The 26,337-nt window shown below is 42.4% G+C and overlaps 1 protein-coding gene across 1 annotated transcript in view; it reads left to right on the top strand.

Moving 5' to 3' along the window:
* Positions 1-909: 909 nt before the first annotated feature.
* LOC311040205 (ATP-binding cassette sub-family D member 2-like) overlaps positions 910-26,337 on the top strand; it is a gene marked incomplete at its 3' end in the record, with an annotated part of 29,114 nt that continues 3,686 nt past the window's right edge. The window contains 8 exon segments of the mRNA XM_084050329.1: positions 910-1,246; positions 1,686-2,136; positions 3,763-4,116; positions 6,234-6,414; positions 10,988-11,106; positions 19,602-19,764; positions 21,907-22,001; positions 24,538-24,683. Coding sequence (XP_083906455.1) covers positions 1,098-1,246; positions 1,686-2,136; positions 3,763-4,116; positions 6,234-6,414; positions 10,988-11,106; positions 19,602-19,764; positions 21,907-22,001; positions 24,538-24,683 — 1,658 coding nt within the window. The 5' untranslated portion in view covers positions 910-1,097.

Genomic DNA, 26,337 nt, shown 5'->3' with positions numbered 1-26,337 from the left:
GTAGTCATTGGGGTTTTAGTAATGATATGTAATGTAGGCTGAAGTCTCATTTAGCCTTTTGAAACGTGACTGAATACATCTCACTGTGTCATCAGCCTGGTACATTAGCTTCCCAAGTATCCTTAAACATCTAATGAATAAACCATATTTTTCTTTGCTATTTTACTTTCTAGTATGCATGAATGTATTCATTATTGTTTATATGTTTCTGTATGTCTCTGCTATAATCCCCCCAAAACACATGGCACTCAGTTTACACATATTTGCACTCAAAGGACCACAATGGAAACAAGCTTTTTTTGTGTTTTATCATTTTGACAGGTAGGTCTATGTATAAATATATCGTTGCTCTCGGGCAGTAACCTCTTATCTCCATAATTTGACTTTTTGTGTTTTTCTTAATTAACGCCCTACTTGATCATAGGTACTACAGTGTCACACAAAAGCATGAAAATAGCAGATCCACAAGCTTGTAAGATTAGGTTTAGTCAGACATAGTTTTAATGAGGTTAAGTTTAGGAATACCAGGTGAATACCGCCGGATTTTCCCCGGGGCGACTCTGTTTTGGGGCGAGCGTTTTGGTATTCCAAACATTAACCCAGTGGAAAACAGCGACCTGGTCAGAATTCGATAAGACTTTGACTGGGATCAACTGTGCTTTACAGTGTGCATATCCGGTCTAGATCGGATAGGGAAACAGTTTGTGGGCGCGCTATGGTGCGATGTGTTGGTACGTGTAAATCACCGGATACAGTAGGCGGGCTATAGAAGGGATATCGAATAGCAAACCAAATAGAACCCGGCCGGGATTCCCCACACGTCCTGCAGAAAGCCTGGGTGACGCGATTGTTACAACAATTCGATAGGACAACACGTTTGCGCGTAACAACGGAAACAGCAGCAGGAGGATGTAGCGGCGGCGGAGGTTCTTTCACATCACATTCACAACCATCACACAGGAACTCCTCTTTTTTCCCCTCTTTGCTTCCTAATGCCGTTATAACAATAACATCACGCATGTTCTGGTTGGGACCGGTTCGGTTCGGAATGGATCCGGTTGGTCTCATAGAGGACTAGACTAGATCTAATCTAAAACATGTCCAGTATTATCCTCGCCAGGGGGGTGAGATGGGACCGGACCGCCGTGGCCAAGAGAGCCGTGGTCCTGGCCGCCGCCGCCGCCGGCGCCAGAGCCCTGTACCCGGTCATCAGCAGATACATCCACCGTAGGAGGAGAACCAGGAGGTAATTAAATAATCACTTCTCCCTTAGAACGGTGGTTCTCAACCTGTGGGCTGGGACCACCAGGGGGGGCAGATGACAGTGAAGTGACAATTTCATTTAAAAAAAGAATGAAATGAGAAAAAGGGGAACATAGCCGAAAATAGCAGATCTACTAGCCCACAATGCCAGCTTGTAGATCGGCTATTTTCAACTAAGTGGTTTGGTGTACTGGGAAAAAGAGCAGACCAAGTACCAAGCTATAAGTCGTTATATGTCTGAAAACACAAATTTAACATGAATACAATATATAGTGGGGGTCCCTCTGCTTCATCTCTCTCTCACCTAAGGGGTCCTTGGCCTGAAAGACGTTGAAGACCTCTGTTTTAGACCAAGTGTTTGACTGTACTCGTGCTGTTTTGCATTTGCTGTCTAATATCAATCAATCAATCAATCAAACCAGAGGTCCGGAGGAGGAGGAGGAGGAGGCGGAGAAGAACGGAGCGGGTCCGGTGGTCGTCAGACCCCATCTCCAGCAGCAGCAGAAGAGATCCACGTCTCTCGAGGTGAACGCCGAGTTCTTCCACCAGATGCTGGATCTCCTGAAGATCCTCTTCCCCCGGCTGGTGTCCAAGGAGCTGGCCCTGCTGTCGCTGCACTCCGTGGCGCTGGTCTCCCGGACCTTCCTGTCCATCTACGTCGCCAGCCTGGACGGCAAGATCGTGAAGACCATCGTGGAGAAGGAGCCCCGCCGCTTCGTGCTGCAGCTGGTCAAGTGGCTCCTCATCGCCATCCCGGCCACCTTCGTCAACAGCGCCATCCGCTACCTGGAGGGCAAGCTGGCCCTGGCCTTCAGGACCCGGCTGGTCAACCACGCCTACCGCACCTACTTCACCGACCTCACCTACTATAAGGTATGAACTATTCAGTTATTACAGCAAGGGTTCCAGTTGAAAATCATAATTCAACTGGGGACCCCCCCAAAATAATCATATTTGAACTAGGAACCCCCAAAAATAATCATATTTGAACTGGGGACCCCCGGACCCCCCAAAATAATCATATTTGAACTGGGGAGTGGGGACCCCCCCCCCACCCCGACAAGCGCTTGGAATTGTATGCAATACATTTAAAGTTTGACTCGATTCCACAGATGAATATTGTGAAAAGAGCCGAACTACAAGCTCACATTTGTAGATCGACTTTTTTCACAATGTTTGCCTCTTTCTAATGTAAAATTCGTTTTTTTTTACATCATTCCCATCGCAACGTTAATTTCCATAGAAAGAAGAGCGGGGGAGGGAGAAGAAGAAGAGGGGTGGGGGGTAAGTGGGAAGGAGATCAAACAAGAGAACAGCAGAAAAACAAGTTATCTACATATCTAAGTACATTTACTCAAGTATTTAAGTAGAAATTTGAAGTACTTGTACTTTACCGTTGTATGTCAGATTCATGCAACTTTAAAACGTTTACTCTGATGTTTACAATTCGGTGGGTAATATAGTGTACAATATTCATGTTGTACTCCGCTACATTTAATCTCATACCAAGATAGATATCATCTATGTTGTGTGGAAACCTCATGTCCAAATCTGTTACTTTTCTGTATTCAAATAGCAAAAGTAGCAGACTTACAAGCTCAGAGCAAAGCTTGCCAGATCTGCTATTCTTTTTTTTTTTTAAAGATTTTTTTTTGGGGGCTTTTTCTGCCTTTATTGATAGGAAAGTAGGCTGACAGGAAATGGGGAGAGAGATGGGGGGGGGGGTGACACACAGCAAAGGTCGTAAGGATCGGAAATCGAACCTGCGACACTGTCAAGCTGGATTACCAGCGTATGTGGTATGCGCCTGGACCGCTAGGCCAGCGGACGCCCCCAGATCTGCTACTTTTGAGTGACGCTGTAGTGCAGTGCGTTAATTTAGAATATGGAGATAGGAGACTATTGCCCGACAGCAACGTTATAATAATATTGTTATACTGTATTTGGCCAGCCCTAACATGCTCTAAGCACAGCAGCCATATTGGAAAGAAATTTGGCCTCTTCCCTACTTCCTTCACAGGTGTTATCAATGACACTAATGAAGGCTTTGTTCCATTTCATGTAGCACAGTGGTTCTCAAACCTTTTCATTTCAAGGACCCCCATAACTCTGAGACTCTACAAATGGAACATAACTCTACAAATGGAACCAAATGGACCCTTACATTTGGTTCCATTTGTACACTCTCAGTTACACACCTTTTACTTTTAAGGGGCCATTTGGAACCCCCTCAAGGAACCATGAGGGTACCTGGACCACACTTTGAGACCCACTGCTGTAGCAGAGTGTTTCCAGTGAGCCAACATGCACAATATCAGCACCCTGACTCTGTTTGACCAGAATGGAACAGAGCCTTCATTAGTATCATTGGTAAAACCTGTGAAGGAAGTAAGAAGAGGCCCAAATTCTCTTCTCTGCTGCTGTGCACAGAGCATATTAAGAGTCTGACTCTGAATACTTGTCCCCCCCCCCGCTCCCCTCCCCCTGTGTAATAACAAGGTCAGTAACATGGACGGCCGCCTGGCCAACCCGGACCAGTCGCTCACGGAGGACGTGATGATGTTCTCCCAGTCCGTGGCGCACCTCTACTCCAACCTCACCAAGCCCATCCTGGACGTGCTGCTCACCTCCTACACGCTGATCCAGACGGCGCGCTCGCGCGGCGCCAACGCCACGGGGCCCACGCTGCTGGCGGGCCTGGTGGTGTTCGCCACGGCCAAGGTGCTGCGCGCCTGCTCGCCCCGCTTCGGCAAGCTGGTGGCGGAGGAGGCGCACCGGAAGGGCTACCTGCGCTACGTGCACTCCCGGATCATCGCCAACGCCGAGGAGATAGCCTTCTACAGAGGACACAAGGTATTATACAGTATTACAATACACCTCTGTTCTGTTCTGTTCTGTTCTGTTCTGTTCTGTTCTGTTCTGTTCTGTTCTGTTCCTATAGGATGACCAGGAGTTGGGCTGTCACGATTAGGCCTACAGATTTTAAGTTGCCTTTTAATTGTCATACAAATAATTGCGATTAATGATTTAATTGTGTTTTTGGCATTGTTGAACATTGGAACATTTGAATAAATGTTACATTTCTGTTTGGCCCTTTAGGCTTCGTAATTAAAAATTGCACAAGGTAGAGATGGGAAAATAACTTAAATATACAAAGAAATTACTGACATATTTAATAATTGTATACTTACCAAAGTGACATGTTGTAAGTGTGTAGATCTGCTATTTCTGCTATCTTTGGAAAAAAAAATAATTTATGAACATTTTTCAACATGAAAACGATTGATACGATTATGCAAAATAATTGCGATTATCTCAAATAATTGCAATTAGGCGATTATGTAATAATTGTGACAGCCCTAACCATCGTACAACGAAACATAAATTAGGCACAAGACACATGTCAAAAAAGGTTGGTATAGTCCTTTAAATCCTATGATAGTCCAACACAACACAGTATTGACAAACTAAAACGATTACAGTGCTATGTTTTTCTTCATTTTTTATACTAATAATGTAATTAGAGGAGAGACTGCTGTGCAAACACAGGCAATCTACTGCAGAAGAATTGGAAGCTGTCCAAGTACAACAGTTTCCATTTGTGAAATGTGAATGTCATGGGAAGTACAGAGACGTTATGTAACGATGCTTTGCTAAACTATACCAGGGGTCTTCAACGTTTTTCAGGCCAAGCAAGGACCCCTTAGCTGAGAGAGAGATGAAGCAGGGACCCCCCTCCCCCCACTACAAATTGTATAAAACTGTGTCGCAGATTAAACTTTTTCATAGATTTCATTGATAGCTTCGTTTGCCAGCGCTGTCATCAGCGTTGTGAAAATGAAAGGTTTGCGTTTGTTTGTTCATTTGTTTGCACATTATCTTTTTTTTATTAATATGTTGGATTCATGTTAATGTGTGTGTTTCAGACATTTAACCACTTAAACCCTCCATACTTAGTACAGTTGACCGTTGGCTCTGTACTTGGTCTGCTCATTTTTTCTGCCCTCTACATCAAACCTCCTTGCCGAAAATAGCAAATCTACAAGCTCACGAGTTTGTACTGTAGATCTGCTGTTTTCGCCCCAATCCCTCAGAATAGGGATGCTAGGGCTGAAGGTTTCCCCCCCCCTGTAGTAACTGTGAGGACCCCCTAGGGGTCCCAGACCCTCCTGTTGAAGACCCCTTCTATATACTATAATATATGTACGATACAATAACGCAACATCTCTTGGTGTTTGCTGTTAGTTTATATATCCTTGAGTAGCTATAAAGGGGGGAGAAAATAAATAATTATGATTATAATATTAATAATAATCTGTCACTTTCTGTATGTAGTACGTATGTCATCAATGTGTTATCTTCTTTTGTTAATAAGCATGTGCAGCAGTTGTATCTGGTTTGACTGTAATATGTATTAATATGTATTGTACTAATTATACTAATATGTATTTTGTGCAGATCCAAATACAATAATTCAAATGTGTGTGCGTGTGTGTGCGTGCGTGTGTTTGTATTACTATACTTGCGAGGACCAAGTATAGTAGAATTTGAAGAAATGTACATTGTGAGGACAGTTTTCCTGGTCCTCACAAGACAAATGTTTTTTTTATAGTTAAAAAAAACATTTTTAGAGATACATTTACAATTAGTAAAACATTCAGGTCAGGATTAGTCATTTAGAGGTTAGGTTTAGGGATTGGAATTAAGAGTTAAACATGATTTATATACTTAGTTGCGCGCCAGTGTCATGCACCGAAAAACAGCCGATCTATAAGCTCGCTGCGACGCGTTGTGAGCTTATAGATCGGCTGTTTTTCGGCTTTAGGCTTACGGTTAAAAATGGCAAAATAATATATACGTTTTTAAATGACATTCATAAAATGGCTGTTGATGTCCTCACAAGTATAGTAATACAAACGTGTGTGTGTGTGTGTGTGTGTGTGTGTGTGTGTGTGTGTGTGCGGTACCAGGTGGAGATGCGGCAGCTGCAGAAGTGCTACAGGGCTCTGGCGGACCAGATGAACCTCATCCTGTCCAAGCGTCTGTGGTACATCATGATAGAGCAGTTCCTCATGAAGTACGTGTGGAGCGGCAGTGGCCTGGTCATGGTGGCCGTGCCCATCATCACAGCCACCGGCTTTGCCGACAACGGTAACAGTATATATATCCTCTTTTCATTTCCTTTAGAATCACTGAATCAAGACATGCTGCCTTCCTTGTTGTGGCACATTTAACCCACCCGTCTCCTAAATCCCAACAGTATTCTGAAAAAACGTATGTTTCTATATCAGTGGTGCTCAATCTTTTTCATGTCAAGGACCCCCAAAATTATATGTATTTGGCCGCGGACCCTCATCAAAATATTTTGTTCCAGGGACCCCCCCAGAAGCAAAGATTTGAGTTAAAAATGTTCGCTTTAAAATATATATATATTCAAAGATTTGCACCCATTTTCACGATTTTTCAAAGATAGCAGATCTACAAGCTCGTAGCGCGGCACTCGGTGCCGCGCTACGAGCTTGTATATCTGCTGTTTTTGAATAGCCCAAAGTGTAAAATAATGCTTTTTAGCTCAAATCTACATTCTACAAATGTCTTCTAAATCAGTAGTGCACAAAACCTTTTCGTGCCAAGGACCCCCGAAATGATATATATTTGGCCGCGGACCCTCCCATCTGAAAATGTTTTGTGACAGGGACCCCCAGAAGAGAAGATTTGTGATAAAAAAATGCTAAATGATTCAACATTTTTCAAACACTTACGGTAATTCTTTTTTTTAGAAAATGTACAAGCTTGCAGCGCTTGTCACGGCTGCAAGCTTTTTTTTGACAGAGATGCTTTCCCGGATTTAATGGGATGTAAGACTTACAAGAACTAAGTGAACTGTGCCGTGTATCTCACATGATGTTGGTCTTGTTTCCGTTACGCTCCGGCACGGTTTCAGATAAGGTTCTCAGAGCCTAATTTGGGCCCTGCTCAGGACGTATTACTAACGTGAGGTTTGGGAAACAGAACTCAAAAAAGAAAATAGTACTATAGTACGCTTTTTTCAATCAGTTTTATAACCGTTATTAGACCCTGTCTTGTTGTATAAGGCAGGGGTCTTCAACGTTTTCAGGCCAGGGACCCCCTAGCTGAGAGAGAGATGAAGCAGGGACCCCCTCTATATTGTATACAATTGTGTTTCAGATAAAAACATTTATTTTTACTTAGTCTGCTATTTTTTCCCTCTACACCTAGCCTCTTTGCCAAAAATAGCCGATCTACAAGCTCTCAACGCCTTGCAGTGCGAGGCGTTGAGAGCTTGTAGATCTGCTATTTTCGGCTAATGTTCCCCTCAGAAAAGGAATTCTAGGGTTCAAGTGGTTAATGTAAAAAAAAACAAAATCCTATCACACAAAGATTTGGCGGACCCCCTATAGTAGCTCTGAGGACCCCCTAGGGGTCCCGCACCCCCTGTTGAAGACACCTGGTATAAGGTATAAGGTGATGTTCATATTCTGAGCTGCTAGGGGCCCGGTGCCTTGCTCAAGGGTGCTTGGACAGTTGCTGGACACGCCACCAGTTAACACCACAACTTCCCCCAAAATACTTTATTTATCTCTAAGTAGAAATGTGGTTATTATAGGAGCTAACTAAACAAGGACATTGTTACACTACAACAGAAGGAATATTCTCTCTATATAACATAAATGTAATCTAATCAGTGGTTTGTAATCATAGAGCTAGCGCTCAAAACAACGTTCACATGTTTCGGGAACCGACAATTATGTTCAAGTGTGTTCACACAGGAGGCAAAGATATTTTTCTATTTTTTTGTCACTGAGACAAATGTGTTAATTTGCGTGTTTGCCTATTCGCATGCTGTCAGTCACTGTACAGTCAGTGCACATAGTATGGAAACAGTAATAACATAGTTTTAAACTAGCGGCTGTAGGTGTGAAATGCAGTCGCTCACAATTGAGCAACTGCATGTTCTATTTCTTGATGAAAATCGTGTCTTCTTTGCATGTAATCACGCTGCATGGGAAAAATATCTTTGCCTCCTGTGTAAACACACCTTTAACCCACCTGGAACTGTGTCATTTTTAGATATGAGCTAAAAAGCATTCTTTTACACTTTGGGCTATTCAAAAATAGCAGATATACGAGCTTGTAGATCTGCTATTTTTGAAAAATCGTGAAAATGTGTGCAAATCTTTGAATATATATATTTTTAAAGCGAACATGTTTAACTCAAATCTTTGCTTCTGGGGGTCCCTGGAACAAAATGTTTTGATGGGGGTCCGCGGCCAAGTACATATAATTTTGGGGCTCCTTGACATGAAAGAGATTGAGCACCACTGATATAGAAACATAGGTTTTTCATAAAACTGTTGGGATTTAGGAGACATGTAGAATCGGCTTCAGGTCTCAATGGGTTAAAGTAAAAAAAAATATATTTTCTATCAATTACACACCCCATGAAGCATTGAATTCATGGAGAAGTTTGTTGTTTTTGTTGCAATCCTAAGCCAATAATTTGATGACCAGCGGTCTCTCCGGTAGGAGACTCAAAGGATGCTCTTTGAGCCCAGTTCCACACAAATGTTTTACGATGCAACAAAACTATTGCAATACGTCGTTGCAGAGAGAAAATTGCATCGTTCTTGAATTGCCCCATTGCATGTCGGCGCAGTCTGGTGGATTCTGTTGCATTGTGGTTGAATGCAAGTGATTGCAAGTGGTTACACGTTGCAACTCAATGCATTGCAAATCTTTGGTGTGCACTGGGCTTTTTAGACCATTGGTTCTCAAAGTGTGATCCGGGGACCCCCAGGGGTCCTTGAGTGAGTTCCAGGGGGTCCCCAGCTAAATGATAGATAGTTAGGACCCAAATGGACCCTTATGGGTCTGTAACTCTGTGACAGTATACGAATGGTTTGCATACTGTTACATTAGCATTGATTTTACAATATAAATTGGGGTCCCAGAGATAGAAATGCATGGGGGTCTGTAGCCTAATGCATGTCAAATCATGTCCTTGAAATTAAAATGGTTCAGAATCACAGCTATAGCCAGGGGTCCCTGGCATATCTTTTCCAATTGGTTTCCGCAGGCTTTTTAAGTGTCAATTTGGGGGTCCTTGACAGGGGTTTCCCCAGCTAAATTTGTTAAGACACAATCATTTTAACACATTTTTTCCATATTCTATACGTTGGCTATTCAAAAATAGCAGATATACCAGCTCACAGCGCGTCACCTGCGAGCTTGTACATCTGAAAAAAGGGTTTGAAAAATGTTGAATATTTTTGATTGAACACAAATCTTCTCTTCTTGGGGTTCCCTGGCACAAAACATTTTCAGATGGGGGGGGGGGGGGGGGGGGGGGTCCGCGCCCAAATACATATCATATTGGGGGTCCTTGGCGTGAAAAAGTTCGAGAACCATTGATTTAGAAGACATTTGTAGAATCAGCCTAAGAGGTCTTAATGGGTTAAGTGCATTGAAGGCTCGTGGTGTCCCAGCACCTGACTAAGACACTTTATGTTGGTTCTTCCTTTAATGTGTCACCAGTCTGTACATAATAAAACATGCTGTGTGTGTGTGTGTGTGTGTGTGTGTGTGTGTGTGTGTGTGTGTGTGTGTGTGTGTGTGTGTGTGTGTGTGTGTGTGTGTGTGTGTGTGTGTGTGTGTGTGTGTGTGTGTGCGCGTGTGCGTGTGTGTTAGACATAGCCTTCCGGCTTGGATAAAAAGAAGCTTGTCTTTGCTATGCTGATGACACATTTGAACACCACCGTCTTTACCAATGACCTCACAACAACATGTCTCTTGATCTTATCCTACTCTCTCACATACACAAAGGGATGCAAAGTTGTCATCAGTACCTGACAACCACCAGTCCAAGGAATGGAAATAATGTAAAGCAGACATCCAGGCTCGGGACGCAAGTGCAAAATGGAGTGTTAGTTCAGTGGTTCTCAAAGTGGGGGCCGGGACCCCCAAAGGGGAGGGGGGTCCCAAAATGATTTTGGGGGGGCCCCAGATGATTAGCTTAATGTGCAACGTTGTTTTCTCACTCAACAGTAACAAACCAACATACAGTATAAGTGTATTCAGGGTATCTGGACATTTCTAGTGTGACAATTTGAGGACTTTTAACCCATTAAGACCTGGAACTGTGTCATTTTTAGATTTGAGCTAAAAATCATTATTTTACACTTTGGGCTATTCAAAAATAGCAGATATACAAGCTCATAGCGCGGCACCGAGTGCCGCGCTATGAGCTTGTATATCTGCTATTTTTGAAAAATCGTCAAAATGTGTGCAAATCTTTGAATATATCGTTTTAAAGCTAAACATTTTAACTCAAATCTTTGCTTCTGGGGGTCCCTGGAACAAAACATTTTGATGGGGGTCCGCGGCCAAATACATAAAACTTTGGGGGTCCTTGACATGAAAAAGATTGATCCCCACTGATATAGAAACATAGGTTTTTCAGAAAACTGTTGGGATTTAGGAGACATGTAGAATCGGCCTCAGGTCTTAAAGGGTTAACTCTTTCACTGCCAAGGATGACTTTATATGACTTTTTTCCCCAAATGCTCAGCCTGCCAGGGACGCTTTTACGACTTTTTGTGTTTTTTCGCTTTTTCCACTAGATGGCGCTTTTCTCTAACACATGCCTCCTCTCTCCCTCTCTCTCTCTCTGTCTGTCTCTCTCTCTCTCTCTCTCTCTCTCTAGAATCGGCAGACGGTCAGGTCTCGATGGTGAGCGAGAGGACGGAGGCGTTCACCACGGCCCGCAACCTCTTGGCCTCAGGAGCCGACGCCATCGAGAGGATCATGTCCTCCTACAAAGAGGTGAAGGCTCCTTCCTGTCTGTTCGCACATACAGATTTTGCGAGAGAAATAAGCAACCGGGTCTATAAAAACAAGCCCAAAAGAAGCGACTATAGGCCACACGAGCACTTTAAACCTATATACTACATCGGCTATTTGAAAATTCCCGATCTACAAGCTCACAACGCGTCGCGCTGCGTTGTTAGCTTGTCGATCTGCTATTTTCAAAAGAAATTGTGAAAAAAGTGACACATTTTGAATATTTTTTTAAACATTTTAACAACACAAATCTGGTACAGGGGTCACAAAACATTCTCTTATGTGGGGTCCGCGGACACATACATATTAATTTGGGGGTCCTTGACATGAAAATGTTTAGAAAACATTAGACAGCAAGCCCAAATAAGCAACTACACTTTAGAAACAAGCCCAAAAAAACGCAACTCCCAACTACCAATTATTACAAGCGACTTTACAGAAAAACAAGCCCAAAGTCGCTTATGAAAACTAACAAAATAACTAAAACTAGAATTGGAAAAAACATTTTAGTTAACTAAAATAAAAATAGCAGCTGTACAAGCTCACAACGGGATCAGCATCAGACCCAGAAATCTGGCATCAGTCGGGCTGTATTCACACACACACACACACACACACACACACACACACACACACACACACACACACACACACACACACACACACACACACACTGGCGTCCTGCATCGGCTCATATAGTATATAGTGTCACGTTCACAACAATCTGCCATTGGCTCATAGTTTTACGTTCACAACAATCTGCCTTTGACCGTGAAGACACACATCAGCGGAATGAATGGCTTTGTTCGTTGAGGCCCTACACTTCTCCCTCTTTGCTTTTTTAATCCAGAAATACGGTGCAACCCAGTTCATGCATTCATTCACTCTTAGGATTGATTCTGTAAGAGGATTTTGCAGGAAAGGGCCATTTGGTTCAGCTGTTTCTCGGTGTTGTTGCTGGGCTGTAAATGAGTGTTTCTTATTATAACACCGCCACTAATGGGACGTTCACATGGCAGCACTAGCATGCAGTTGACGGCAACACAGGATATTCATTGTTTTTCAATGGGATGGTGACAGAAAACAATGCCTCTGCAAGCGAATAATAATAATAATAATAATAATAATAATAATAATAATAATTATTATTATATATTTAATAATAATAATAATTATTATTATATATTTATAATAAAAACACTGGTTTTAGAGAGGAATATCAATGTGTGCCACATGGTGTGGTCATTGGGGCTGAATGTTACAGACATACTATGTCAGCAGTTCTCAAACTTCTTCGTGTCAAGGACCCCCACATTGATATATATATATATATTTGGTCGGACCCCCATCTGAAAATGTTTTGCCCTTTCAAGATTTTTCATAAATGTTCAAAAATAGCAGATGTGAGCTCTGCTATTTTTTAATAGCCAACATATAAATGGATAAAGTGGTTAAAATGATTGTGATGCTGTATTAACTACTTTTGCTGGGGACCCCCTGGAACCCCCCCCCAAGGACCCCTGGGGCTCTTTGAGAATCAATGTACTTTGAGAATCAATGTACTAAGTGGCTGTAACAACATTGTAGGTGCATACATACACGTAAGTCTGTAATCACTCCACAGGCAAACAGGTCACTATGTTTGTGTTTTTAGCCTGGCTTTAGTGACATCAATCGATGAGGGTGTTTACTGTTGCATGTGTGATAGATGTAAAGCACTTCAGCAAGCCTCTGCTTGTTGCAGGGCCTTGGTAACGTGCACGTCTGTGGCAACTTTAACTGGTACGATCTGCTCACACCTCAAAAACCTGCTGATATACAGTATCATGGCGTGTGATTATAGCGCATTTGTGTGCATATCTGTGCTGTGTTTGTGTGAACGGTCCGGTGGCCTTATAACATGTCCCAGCTTGTGTTAGTCTGGTGAGGTGTCTGTATGCAACTATTCTGCTGTATTGGCATGGATTAAAGTTCTCAGTCGACTCGCCACGCCATTTGGATTCCATAGAAGCCAAGCCTGTCTTCTATGGAAGCGTGTTGTCGCAGCGAAAATAGCCGATTTACAAGCTCTCAATGCGTGACAGGCTATTTTCGGTGATTATTTTGAAATTATAACATTTGAAGTGGTCAAACTAGCGATATGTTCAGAAGCATCCTCCATAAAATCACAGTCTCTGATATTTCATATAAAAGCAAAGGTTAGGGCCTCAATCTGGGATTTTTTTTCTTCACCTGCAGCATGTAGAACAATATTACTAAAACATCATAATTTGACATATTAATGTTAATTGTTTAATGTTTAGGAATCAGCGCTAGTGTGGGGGGATCCTTTCATACTGTTCGCACAAATCACACATCATGACATGGTCATACAAACGTGTTCAGGCGTGAGATTTCATTTAGCTTTGATCCATGATATCGGCATTGTCAGCTTTTTGTTTGAAAATACTTTATCTTGCTTCCGAATGATTGACTGATACGAGCTCTCGTTGCGAGGGCAGACGGCGTGCGATACCTGGATGTAGAAAATCAATCATTCACATTTCACGCAGTTATCTTCTGTTATCTGTGACCTTTAGCCAAATCAGGCTCATTTAGAGATAAACAAGATTTGATATCAAAATCTATTTGATATCAAAATCTATACACCTGTATGGAAGCAGACACATTTATGTTTCTTCACTCGGTTCTTCAGATTTTAATTTGTCACCCGTCTGTATGTATTACTCCTAATACGGTACACATTTTACTGCTGTGTGTGTGTGTGTGTGTGTGTGTGTGTGTGTGTGTGTGTGTGTGTGTGTGGGGGTGTGTGCGCGTGTGTGTGCATATCCAGGGCTAAGCATAGCTGTGAATAATCCTCCATCTGTTGATCCTCTCGCCAAGCACTTCTTTATCACACACACACACACACACTTATCACACACACACACACACACACACACACACACACACACACACACACACACACACACACACACACACACACACACACACACACACACACACACACACACACACACACACACACACACACACACACACACACACACGCACACACACGCGCCACGCAACAGGCTGTTAGGAGTTTAACCACAACACAGTGCAGTCATGCTGTTAGACAAGGAAAGGTTTGTCTCTTTACATGATTATAAGCCTCTGATGATGATCCACTTGTGACCCTAACGACACAACGGCCTCTTAGAAGAACATGTCATGCAGTATGTCTCTGAAGCTTTGTCAACGCTGCAATTTGTAACAATCATGTTCCTGCCCGGTATTCAAACCCCCGGTCTCTTTGGCGAGAGAGACATCTACTGCATGTAGAAATGGAACCGGTATGGAACGGAACTCAATCGTTAACCATAACCCATTGATACCTGGAACGCATCTGTGTCACTTTAGATTTCATTGGCTATTCAAAAATAGCAGATATACAAGCTCGTAGCGCGGCACCGAGTGCCGCGCTACGAGCTTGTAGATCTGCTATTTTTGAAAAATCGTGAAAATTATTTTTTTATATTTTTTTCCGAAAAATTGTTAGGATTTAGATTTTTTTAGATGCGGCCTCAGGTCTTAATGGGTTAAGGACCCCACTTTGAGAACCACTGAGATCTACTGCTCACCTAAGAGGCAATCCCCGCTTGACCAGGGGAGATAATAGGGCTTATTATGAGCTCCTTGTCCACCAGTATGTGTACTACCAGACACCAGGGTCTAATGTAGTATGTGTCCTACCAGACACCAGGGTCTAATGTAGTATGTGTCCTACCAGACACCAGGGTCTAATGTAGTATGTGTCCTACCAGACACCAGGGTCTAATGTAGTATGTGTACTACCAGACACCAGGGTCAAATGTAGTATGTGTCCTGCCAGACACCAGGGTCTAATGTAGTCTGTGTCCTACCAGACACCAGGGTCTAATGTAGTATGTGTCCTACCAGACACCAGGGTCTAATGTAGTATGTGTCCTACCAGACACCAGGGTCTAATGTAGTATGTGTCGTGCCAGACACCAGGGTCTAATGTAGTATGTGTCCTGCCAGACACCAGGGTCTAGATGTCTCAATGGAAGAGTAGGGTGACCACCTCTATCCACTGCAGATGTATTAGTGATATTGTATTCAGTGGTGGAAAGTAACTACCAACTAAGTACATTTACTCAAGTACTGTACTTAAGTACAATTTTGAGGTACTTTTACTTTACCGGAATTGTCTATACTATTACTTCTACTCCACTACATCTCAGAGGCAAATATTGTACTTTTACTCCACTACAATTATTTGACAACTTAAGTTGCTAGTTACTTTGCAGATATAAATGATTATATCATAAAACATACATTAACCCCTTTAGCCCTATTTTATATATAGGCTATTTGTAAATAGCAGATCTACAAGCTCACAACGCGTCGCATCGCGTAGTACTTTTACTTTTGGTACTTCAAGTATATTTTGATGCTAATACTTTTGGACTTCTACTCAAGTAACATTCTGAACACAGACCTTTCACTTGTAACAGAGTAATTCTACATTGCAGTATCGATACTTTTACTTCTTAACACAAATTTTCTCTTCTAGGGGGTCCCTGGCACAAAACATTTTCAGATGGGTGGCTGCGGCCAAATACATATAAATTTGGGGGTCCTTGGCACGAAGAAAAAGTTTGAGAACCACTGATTTAAAACGCATTTGTAGAATGGGCCTCGGGTCTTAAAGGGTTAAAAGGCATTTGTAGAATGGGCCTCAGGTCTTAAAGGGTTAAAGGGAGATACCTTCACTGTTTTTGTTCAACTGTCAGGAACGGCAAGAAATGTTCCCGGGTCAGAATGACCTGGTGCATCACGTTTAATCATCTACAAGTTGTCAGAATCAACGAGAAGCCTCATAAACATGTTCTCACCTCAATTACTAACAATTCAAACAATATGTTGTGGTGTTTCTCACTGCTCATAGTCCATAGTTCACTCATTTTTCATTTAAAAAAAGAAGTGTAACAGTTTTTCTGTAGAACAGAGAGAGAAAGAGTGTGTGTGTGTGTGTGTGTGTGTGTGTGTGTGTGTGTGTGTGTGTGTGTGTGTGTGTGTGTGTGTGTGTGTGTGTGTGTGTGTGTCAAACTGACCCAAACAGTATCTGTGTAATATTAACATAACATGCGGGGGTTGCAAACACACAAAATAAACAGTTTTGTGTGTTTTTCATTCGGAAATGAAAGACTGTGATTATCCACCTTTTAGCTCGAGACCCGAAAGAGTCATTTGATGTCTCCCCGGGACCCAAACTAATGAGAATAGCTGATCTACAAGCTCAAAACACGTTAGTTGAGGCAAGCATTGACCAATGAGATCCTCTGCCAGCCAGTGCCAGTGTTGACCCCAGAGGCTTAATTACTTATACTGTTGTGAGCTTGTAGACCGGCTATTTTCAGCACTACAGCAGCATAGATAAGGTTTAATTCACCTGTGAGCAGCCAATTATAAAGTGAACATGCTCAGCTGATGAGTGAACACGCTCCCGGAGGTCTGCGGCAGGATTACAACGCCATGGCAAAAAGTTATGAATATAAAGGACAGACCATAAAATGATTCCCGTTGGGATTGGATGAATCAGAAAGTAACTTGAAGAATCGTCCACAAAGCCTGTCATCCCTTTAGATTGTTGGTTCTCAAAGTGGGGTCCGCGCTATGAGCTTGTAGATCTTTGAAACATTTAAAACATTTGTGCACATCTTTGAATATAATACTTTTTTAACCCATTAAGACCTGGAACTGTGTCATTTTTAGATTTGAGCTAAAAAGCATTATTTTACACTTTGGGCTATTCAAAAATAGCAGATATACAAGCTCGTAGCGCGGCACCGAGTGCCGCGCTACGAGTGCCGCGCTACGAGCTTGTAGATCTGCTATTTTTGAAAAATCGTGAAAATGTGTGCAAATCTTTGAATATATATATTTTTAAAGTGAACATTTTTAACTCAAATCTTTGCTTCTGGGGGTCCCTGGACCAAAGTATTTTGACATGGGGGTCCACGGCCAAAGACATATCATTTTGGGGGCCCTTGACATGAAAAAGTTTGAGAACCACTGCTTTAGACGTAACAATGTAATACATGTAATATCTATTTTAAATTAACTATGAATCATCATGGCTGCACTGTAGCAGGGAAATGGATGCGTCTGTGGGATCTACAAGCTAACGACACATCCCGATTGTGACACGTTGTTAGCTGGTAGATCTGTGCAACACCATCGTACTACAGATTATAGGCTAGGTCAGTGGTTTCCCAAACTGGGGGTCGGGACCCTCAGGGGGGTCCCCAAATTATTATTATTATATTTTTCTATTATATATATACTTATATTATATATTGTTTACCTGTGGAACCGAGTTAAACTAAATGTAATGCCTACAATTCCAAGTGCTTGTCAGGGTGGGGGGTCCCCAGTTCAAATATGATTATTTTGGGGGGGTCGCGGCCTGAAAAGTTTGGGAACCCTTGGGCTAGATGAGGCTTTAAGGCATTAGAATAACTAGTTTACCAAGAATCAAGATGGGTTTATTTGTCACTAACTCGGTTACAAGCAGCACAAAGTTTATGGGACATCACATGTTCAGCTTCAGCAAAGACTGAGATAACAAATACAGCTTTGAATTAAGTTTTTGTTTTACTGGCACACTCTGACCTGGCACTGCGAGTTGAGGGCATTACGTCCTGCCATACAACCCCCGAGGGCTGATACGGCTCGTGCTCCTTTTAGCTAGTAGCTATGGTGAAGGAAATACCCGCGAGTTGCTCAGACTGATGTTTATGCTCAGGCGTCTGCTACTCAGTGGTGGAAAAAGTACTCAAATTCTTTACTCAAGTAAAAGTACCAATACTGCAATATAGAAATACTCCGTTACAAGTAAAAGTCCAGAATAAAAAATGTACTTGAGTAAAAGTACAAAAGTATTGGCATCAAAATGTACTTAAAGTACCAAAAGTAAAAGTACTAAATATTTGACAATAGCAGATCTACAAGCTCACAACGCGTCGCATCGCGACGCGTTGTGAGCTTGTAGATCGGCTATTTTCAAATAGCCTAGGTATAAAATAGGGCTGAAGTGGTTAATGTATTTTTCATTATATCATAATTTATATCCGAAAAGTAACTAGTAACTAAAGTTTTCAAATAAATGTAGTGGAGTAAAAGTACAATATTTGCCTCTGAGATGTAGTGGAGTAGAAGTAAAAGTATTGGAAATTGGAAATACTCAAGTAAAGTGCAAATACCTAAAAATGTTACTTAAGTACAGTACTTAAGTAAATGTACTTAGTTACTTTCCACCACTGAGTTTCATGTGTAGGATATTGTGCTCAATGAGTTTCATATGTAATAATAATACAACTTTATTTTCATAGCACTTTTTTAGACAATGTTACAACGTGCTTGAACCATTAAAACAGTAATCCACCAAACAATAATGCAAAACAGTAATTCATTACATTTACAACCGAGCGACAGAGCAATGATGAACAGCTGTCCCAGACTGAATATGGACGGTACATTTGCTGCGTATCCCCGCTTATCTCCACATTTTAACTTTGTGTGTATTTCTTTTATCACACTACAGCGTCACGCAAAAGCATCAAAAGTAGCACATCCGCAAGCTCGAAGCGCGCCGCAAAGCGACACGTTTTGAGCTTGTCCATCTGCTACTTTTGATATTTTTGAATGTATGTATGAGGTATGAGGTTTCCACCCGACAGAGACGAAATGATCATTACATTTTTAATAGGCTCTATGCACAGCAGCCATATTGGACAGAAATTGGGCCCCTTCCTCGCTTCCTTCACAGGTGTTACCAATGACACTAATGAAGGCTCTGTTCCATTTAGTGTAGCACAGTGGTTCTCAGACTTTTTAATTTCAAGGACCCCCATAACTCTGAGAGTGTACAAATGGAACCAAATGGACCCGGGAGGGTCCATTTGGTTCCATTTGTACTCTCTCAGAGTTACACCCTCTCAAGGAACCATGAGGGTCCCTGGACCACACTTTGAGACCCACTAGTGTTTCCAGTGAGCCAACATGCACAATATCAGCACCCTGACTCTGTTTGACCAGAATGGAACAGAGCCTTCATTAGTGTCATTGGTAACACCTGTGAAGGAAGCGAGGAAGGGGCCCAATTTCTGTCCAATATGGCTGCTGTGCATAGAGCCTATTGCTCTGATGACCCACATTGAACAGACTCCCCTCCTTGACACGTTGCAGATGTAATGCTTCATTCTAATACTTTGTTGTACGACGTTGTCAGACAGACTCGGACAGCCGATCTACTGTGCGCTCTGTGCTCTTGTAGTTCGGCTATTTTTAGCAAGTGACAGTCACAGGCATACGACTTTCAATTAGTCCAGAGAAATGAACCCTCTGTGTGTGTGTGTGTGTGTGTGTGTGTGTGTGCGTGTGCGTGTGTGCGTGTGCGCGCGCAGATCACAGAGCTGGCTGGCTACACGGCGCGGGTGCACAACATGTTTTTGGTGTTTGCGGAGGTGCAGAAGGGCATGTACAAGCGCTCCTCCGTGACAGCGACCCCTGCTGGGGACAAGAAGAGCAGACTGGACATGCACATAGACGGACCGCTGGAGATAAGAGGTACACACACACACACATTACATTACATTACAGTCATTTACAGTAGCAGACGCTTTTATCCAAAGCGACTTACAATAAGTGCATTCAACATAGGTAGGCAAGAAAACTAGTCTAATCACCAGAAGTCTTAAGTGCATTCTCTTCTAAAACAGGCAACTAAGAGTATACCTAGCGCTAAGGTAAAAGTGCAATATACTGTATCAGCTACCTACTTTCTTAACCCATTGAGACCTGAAGTCGATTCTACATGTCTCCTAAATCTCAACAGTTTTCTGAAAAACGTATGTTTCTATATCAGTGGTGCTCAATCTTTTTCATGTCAAGGACCCCCAAAACTATATGTATTTGGCCGCAGACCCCCATCAAAATATGTTGTTCCAGGGACCCCCAGAAGCAAAGATTTGAGTTAAAAATGTTCGCTTTAAAAATATATTATTCAAAGATTTGCACACATTTCCCCGATTTTTCAAAAATAGCAGATCTACAAGCTCGTAGCGCGGCACTCGGTGCCGCGCTACGAGCTTGTAGATCTGCTATTTTTGAATAGCCCAAAGTGTAAAATAATGCTTTTTAGCTCAAATCTAAAAATGAGACAGTTCCAGGTCTTAATGGGTTAAACAGATGAGACAAATAGGAAAATCAAATGAGCAAGAGCTAAAGCAAATAAGTGTATCAAATAAACAAGATCCAATAAAACAAGAGCTCGTACAAGTAATTGACAACAAGTAGGCAAGGCTACAGTAAGAGGAAGGGTCAGGGTAGTGTTTCCTGAAGAGGTGGGTTTTCAGCCTGCGGCGAAAGATGGGCAGTGACTCTGCTGTCCTGACATCAGTGGGGAATTCATTCCACAACTGTGGGGCCAGAACAGAAAAAAAGATGTGACGGGTAGAACGGCCAGAAGGACCACTGAGCGACGGGTCAATACATACACACACACACACACACACACACACACACACACACACACACACACACACACACACACACACACACACACACACACACACACACACACACACACACACACACACACACATTTAGCTAGCATCTTTAAACTGGTAGCGCCAGTAGAGCTGTGTCACTAACTCACCACCAGCACAGTTGATGGACGATGCCAGAGTGGACCCTAATAGTACAGTGGTTCTCTTTTTAATGTCAAGGACCCCCCCCCCCCCCCCAAAAAAAAACAAACAATATGTACAGTATCATATCTGATATGATTTGTTTTTTGTTAAAACATTTCAAAATGATAAAAAAAAAAGATGTTCACAATTCAAGATTTTTCAAGAGAAGATATTTTTAAATAGTTAATTAATATAATACTTAATATAGCATCAAAACTTATTTTTATGCTATATTAAGTAATATACCCTCCTCCAGGACCCCTGGTGGTCCCCAGACCCCACTTTGAAAACCAATGTTCTCCACCAGGGTTCTTCAACATGTTTAGCCCAGGACCCCTTTGCTGAGAGAGATGAATGCTGAGAGGAGCCCCCACTACATGTTGTATAAAATTGTGTTGCAGATTAAAATTTTTCATAGATTTCATAGATAGCATCATAGACTCGTTTGACAGCACTGTCATCAGTGTATGTTGGATTCATTCAACACATTTAACCACTTAAACTGTCAATACTTAGTAAACTTGACCTTGTTGTGTAATGTTTATCACCAGCAGTTCAATGTTTACCATCTCTGTTGCTGGCCAGGATCCAATATGTCATCCTGTTTCTGTAACCAGGATGGTTCTTTATCTTTACTGCACTGGTTCTCAAAGTGAGGTCTGGGGGGCGCGGGCTAAATTAGTTAATATAGTATCACAATTTTAACCACTCTATCCATATTTTATACTATTCAAAAATAGCAGATTTACAAGCTCATAGTGCGTTACTACGTGCCGTGCTATGAGCTTACATCCTTGTACATCTTTGAATATATCTAAAGCAATTATTTTTTTTTACTCATATCAAAGCTTCTGGAGGAGGTCCCTGGCCAGGTCAATTTTTGAGATGGGGGTCCGCAGCCAAATACCTATCAATTTGGGGGTCCATGACATGAAAAAGTTTGAGAAACACTGCTCTACTGTACTGTTTGTTTACTCTTTCTCTCTCTCTCTCTCTCCCTCTCTGTGTGTGTCTGTAGGTCAGGTGATAGACGTGGATAAGGGTATAGTATGTGAGAATGTCCCCATCATTACACCTAATGGAGACGTGGTGGTCTCCTGCCTCAACCTCAAGGTGAGCCTGCACTGCTCTATCTGCTTTTTGTCTGCTGTCAACAATTTGTGGTGTGTGCCGTGCTATGAGCTTGTAGATTTCTTTTAAATCGTGAACATTTGTGAAATTTGGCCGATTCTACAAATGTCGACTAATGTTTTTTTGCAAAAACGTGTCAAGGACCCCCAAAATGATATGTATTTGGCCGCGGACCCCAATCTCGAAGTATGTTGTTCCAGGGACACCCAGAAGCAAAGATTTGAGTTAAAAACGTTTTTTCCAAAAATATATGTATTCAAAGATTTGCACAAAAATAAGATTTTTCAAAAAATAGCAGATCTTCAAGCATATCTGCTATTTTTGAATAGCCAAAGAAATCTAAAATGACACAGATGCGTTCCCTGATTGAATGGGTTAACCACTTAAACCCTATATGGTTTAAGGGCTCTATGCTAGTCTCTCTTCTGTTATGGTGGGGAAAGCTTTTGCTGAAAATAGCCGATTGGCAAGCTTGTCGATCTGCTATTTTTGAGAACCACTGTTCTAAACTACTGTTCTAAATCCTAAGAGTTATCTGAAAAACTTGTGTTGCTAAAAAAATCTAAAATGAAACTGATGCTCTCCCGGGTTTTAACTATAACATTACAAAGATATCGTTCTAACTCAAGTGGATGGCAGAGTCCACTCCACAACCAATAATGGTGCCAGTGGTGAACAACTATAATTATAGTTCTGGTTACAGTATAGTGCTTGGTGTGGACAGCCTTTTTAATACACTGAGGGGAACACATGCACAGACTATTCCCTGAGCCATGCATCACCATTAGAGTCCTGGGGGCTTTGCTGTTTGTCAGTGTTTAGGCCTATAGTCTCGTGTGGGCTCATTAGGAAACAAACACACACACACACACACACACACACACATCTCCTGGGTGTGTCAACCAGCCCCTGTGCCGCCTGGTGATGCCAACCTCCTTGCGGTCCCCAAGACCAAGTACCGTACCTGGGGCGACGGGGCTTTTGCTGCCCCAACCCTGTAGAATGCACTCCCCAATACGCTCAGAGAAGCCCCCCAACCTCCAAACCTTCAAAACGGCTTTCAAACCCCACCTCTTCAATATGTCTTTCCCCAGCTAACTGCACACCCCCCTGTCTCAGTATTCCACAGTTTTTATTGATTTTATTCCTTAGTGTTGGCCTTTTCTTAGTGTTTTTTTTCCTAAAAAAGTTGATTTTCTTTTGTTGTTAACCCATTAAGACCTGGAACTGTGTCATTTTTAGATTTGAGCTAAAAAGCATTATTTTACACTTTGGGCTATTCAAAAATAGCAGATATACAAGCTCATAGCGCGGCACCGAGTGCCGCGCTATGAGCTTGTACATCTGCTATTTTTGAATAGCCAAAGAAATCTAAAATGACACAGATGCGTTCCCTGATTGAATGGGTTAACCACTTAAACCCTGTATGGTTTAAGGGCTCAATGTTAGTCTCTCTTCTGTTATGGTGGGGAAAGCTTTTGCTGAAAATAGCCGATTGGCAAGCTTGTCGATCTGCTATTTTTGAGAACCACTACTGTTCTAAAGAGTTATCTGAAAAACTTGTGTTGCTATAATACAGTATATATATATAGCAAAAATCTAAAATGAAACTGATGCTCTCCCGGTTTTAACTATAACATTACAAAGATATCGGCTTAAAAAATCGTTCTAACTCAAGTGGATGGCAGAGTCCACGCCACAACCAATAATGGTGCCAGTGGTGAACAACTATAATTATAGTTCTGGTTACAGTATAGTGCTTGGTGTGGACAGCCTTTTTAATACACTGAGGGGAACACATGCACAGACTATTCCCTGAGCCATGCATCACCATTAGAGTCCTGGGGGCTTTGCTGTTTGTCAGTGTTTAGGCCTATAGTCTCGTGTGGGCTCATTAGGAAACAAACACACACACACACACACACACACACACACATCTCCTGGGTGTGTCAACCGGCCCCTGTGCCGCCTGGTGATGCCAACCTCCTTGCGGTCCCCAAGACCAAGTACCGTACCTGGGGCGACGGGGCTTTTGCTGCCCCAACCCTGTAGAATGCACTCCCCAATACGCTCAGAGAAGCCCCCCAACCTCCAAACCTTCAAAACGGCTTTCAAACCCCACCTCTTCAATATGTCTTTCCCCAGCTAACTGCACACCCCCCTGTCTCAGTATTCCACAGTTTTTATTGTGTTTATTCCTTAGTGTTGGCCTTTTCTTAATGTTTCTTTCCTAAATTCCTAATTTTCTTTTGTTGTTAAGCTCTCATTATAGGCGCACAGTTCCCAAAATAGCGGATCTACAAGCTCACAGAACGAGCTGTTGCTTGCAAGCGCGTAGATCTGCTCTTTTCACCATGCAACGCCACAGTACGACGAAGTATCTAACATGGCCTAAGTGGTTAAAATCGTGATCGCACAGTGTGCTCAGGTTCTGAGTCGATTTTGTCGATCTCTATTGAAATGTCAAATACAATGTGAGTGAAACTGATCCCAGGCCTGCTGTGTGTGTGCGTTGCAGGTAGACGAGGGCATGCACCTGCTCATCACAGGGCCCAACGGCTGTGGGAAGAGCTCTCTGTTCAGGATCCTGAGCGGACTGTGGCCCGTCTACAGCGGATCACTGCACAAACCTTCACCTCAACACATGTTCTACATCCCCCAGAGGTACAGTACACGCGCACACACACACACACACACACACACACACACACACACACACACACACACACACACACACACACACACACACACACACACACACACACACACACACACACACACACACACACACACACACACACACACACACACCAGGCCCGGTGCCAGGATGAAATGACTGAGGGTGCAGTTGAAAATTGTGAGGGTGCATGCGCGCGTGTGCATGCTGTGCGACCACACACACACACACACACACACACACACACACACACACACACACACACACACACACCAACATACAGTACATCAGACAACCCATATCCCAGTATCTATCTCACAGTGGTGCAGTGGATTAAAACCAGTGCGTTCAATTGTTCAGTGAACAGTGAACGTAATCTAATCCACTGTAACAGGAGCTGTGTGTGTGTGTGTGTGTGTGTGTGTGTGTGTGTGTGTGTGTGTGTGTGTGTGTGTGTGTGTGTGTGTGTGTGAAACCAAAGCAGTGTCCTCAGTGAAATATTTACCACACAGACCCGCAATCCAAGTCCTTTGAATGACTTAGGACGTTTGTTTTATCCTTCCTGAAGTGCCAGATGGGTGGGACACTTTCGGCAGATGTGCGATGGCTTCTGTCAGTTTTCTTTTGCATTTTTCTCCCCAATTTAGTCGTTATGCTAAATGATTCCTCCCCACACACACACTTCTGTGTTCTCATAAGTCTACTTAACTCATTTGGTGCCATTGACGTGTACACTTCTATTTTTTTCCAAGGCCCAGAGTGCCAAAGACGTGTAACATGTCCAAACCGTGTTTTCAGTGTTTACCACTAGATGGCGCTGTTCCGCAACCTATGAGCCACTATTTCAGGCTGAGTCACTGAGAGATCTAGGAGATCACGTGATCACAAGATTTAATGCTCCATCCACTGCCTGGTTGGTGTATTTGGGGAAACGGCTGTATCTTGAGTTCTTTTTTCCCCTGCATTTTTTGACGAGACATGCCATTTTCAACGGCATATAACAAGCGAACGAGAGGTTGTGATGACATTTTCTTTTTTTTCGCGGAAGCACAGTGAAAGCCTCCGTGTTTAGCAACGTTGGGGGGATCGATCATACTGGAGATAAATATTCTGTGACTACTTGAAAAGGTAAGAAAAATGAAAAATCGCTTATAGGCAATTATTTATTTATTTACTTGGCACTGAACGAGTTAATTGAATTTGTGCTCATTAAAACATAGTGAGATTGATTGGCTATCGGCTATTGGACAATTTATAATTTTTAACATCGGTATTGGTATGCATCCCTATAAATACACTGATCCAAAGTAAAGTATACCAAATTCATCTGAACTGGACTCAAATTAACATGAACAGGGCAGAGCTAAACCCCAGTTAAGTTTATATCAACATATAAAATAGTGACATTAGCCTAGGTGTGCAGTTAACCACTTAGACCCCAGCACCCGTATTGTGGGGAAAGCTTTCGAAGAAAATAGCAGATCGACTATTTTCAGCGAAAGCTTTCCCCACAATAACAGAAAACAGAAAGCACACCAGTATAGAGCCCTGAGGGACTCTGCTCAACCATACAGGGTTTAAGTGGTTAATATTTAATGTATGGAGTGAGCCATCTGTAGGACGTAACTGGGTCCATACGAC

This window comes from Gymnoscopelus microlampas, assembly GCF_963454915.1.
Source record: "Gymnoscopelus microlampas genome assembly, chromosome: 23".
In the NCBI taxonomy this organism is placed as follows: Eukaryota; Metazoa; Chordata; class Actinopteri; order Myctophiformes; family Myctophidae; genus Gymnoscopelus; species Gymnoscopelus microlampas.
Note: the sequence above shows the minus strand (reverse complement) of the source record. Positions and strands in the feature narration are given on the sequence as shown.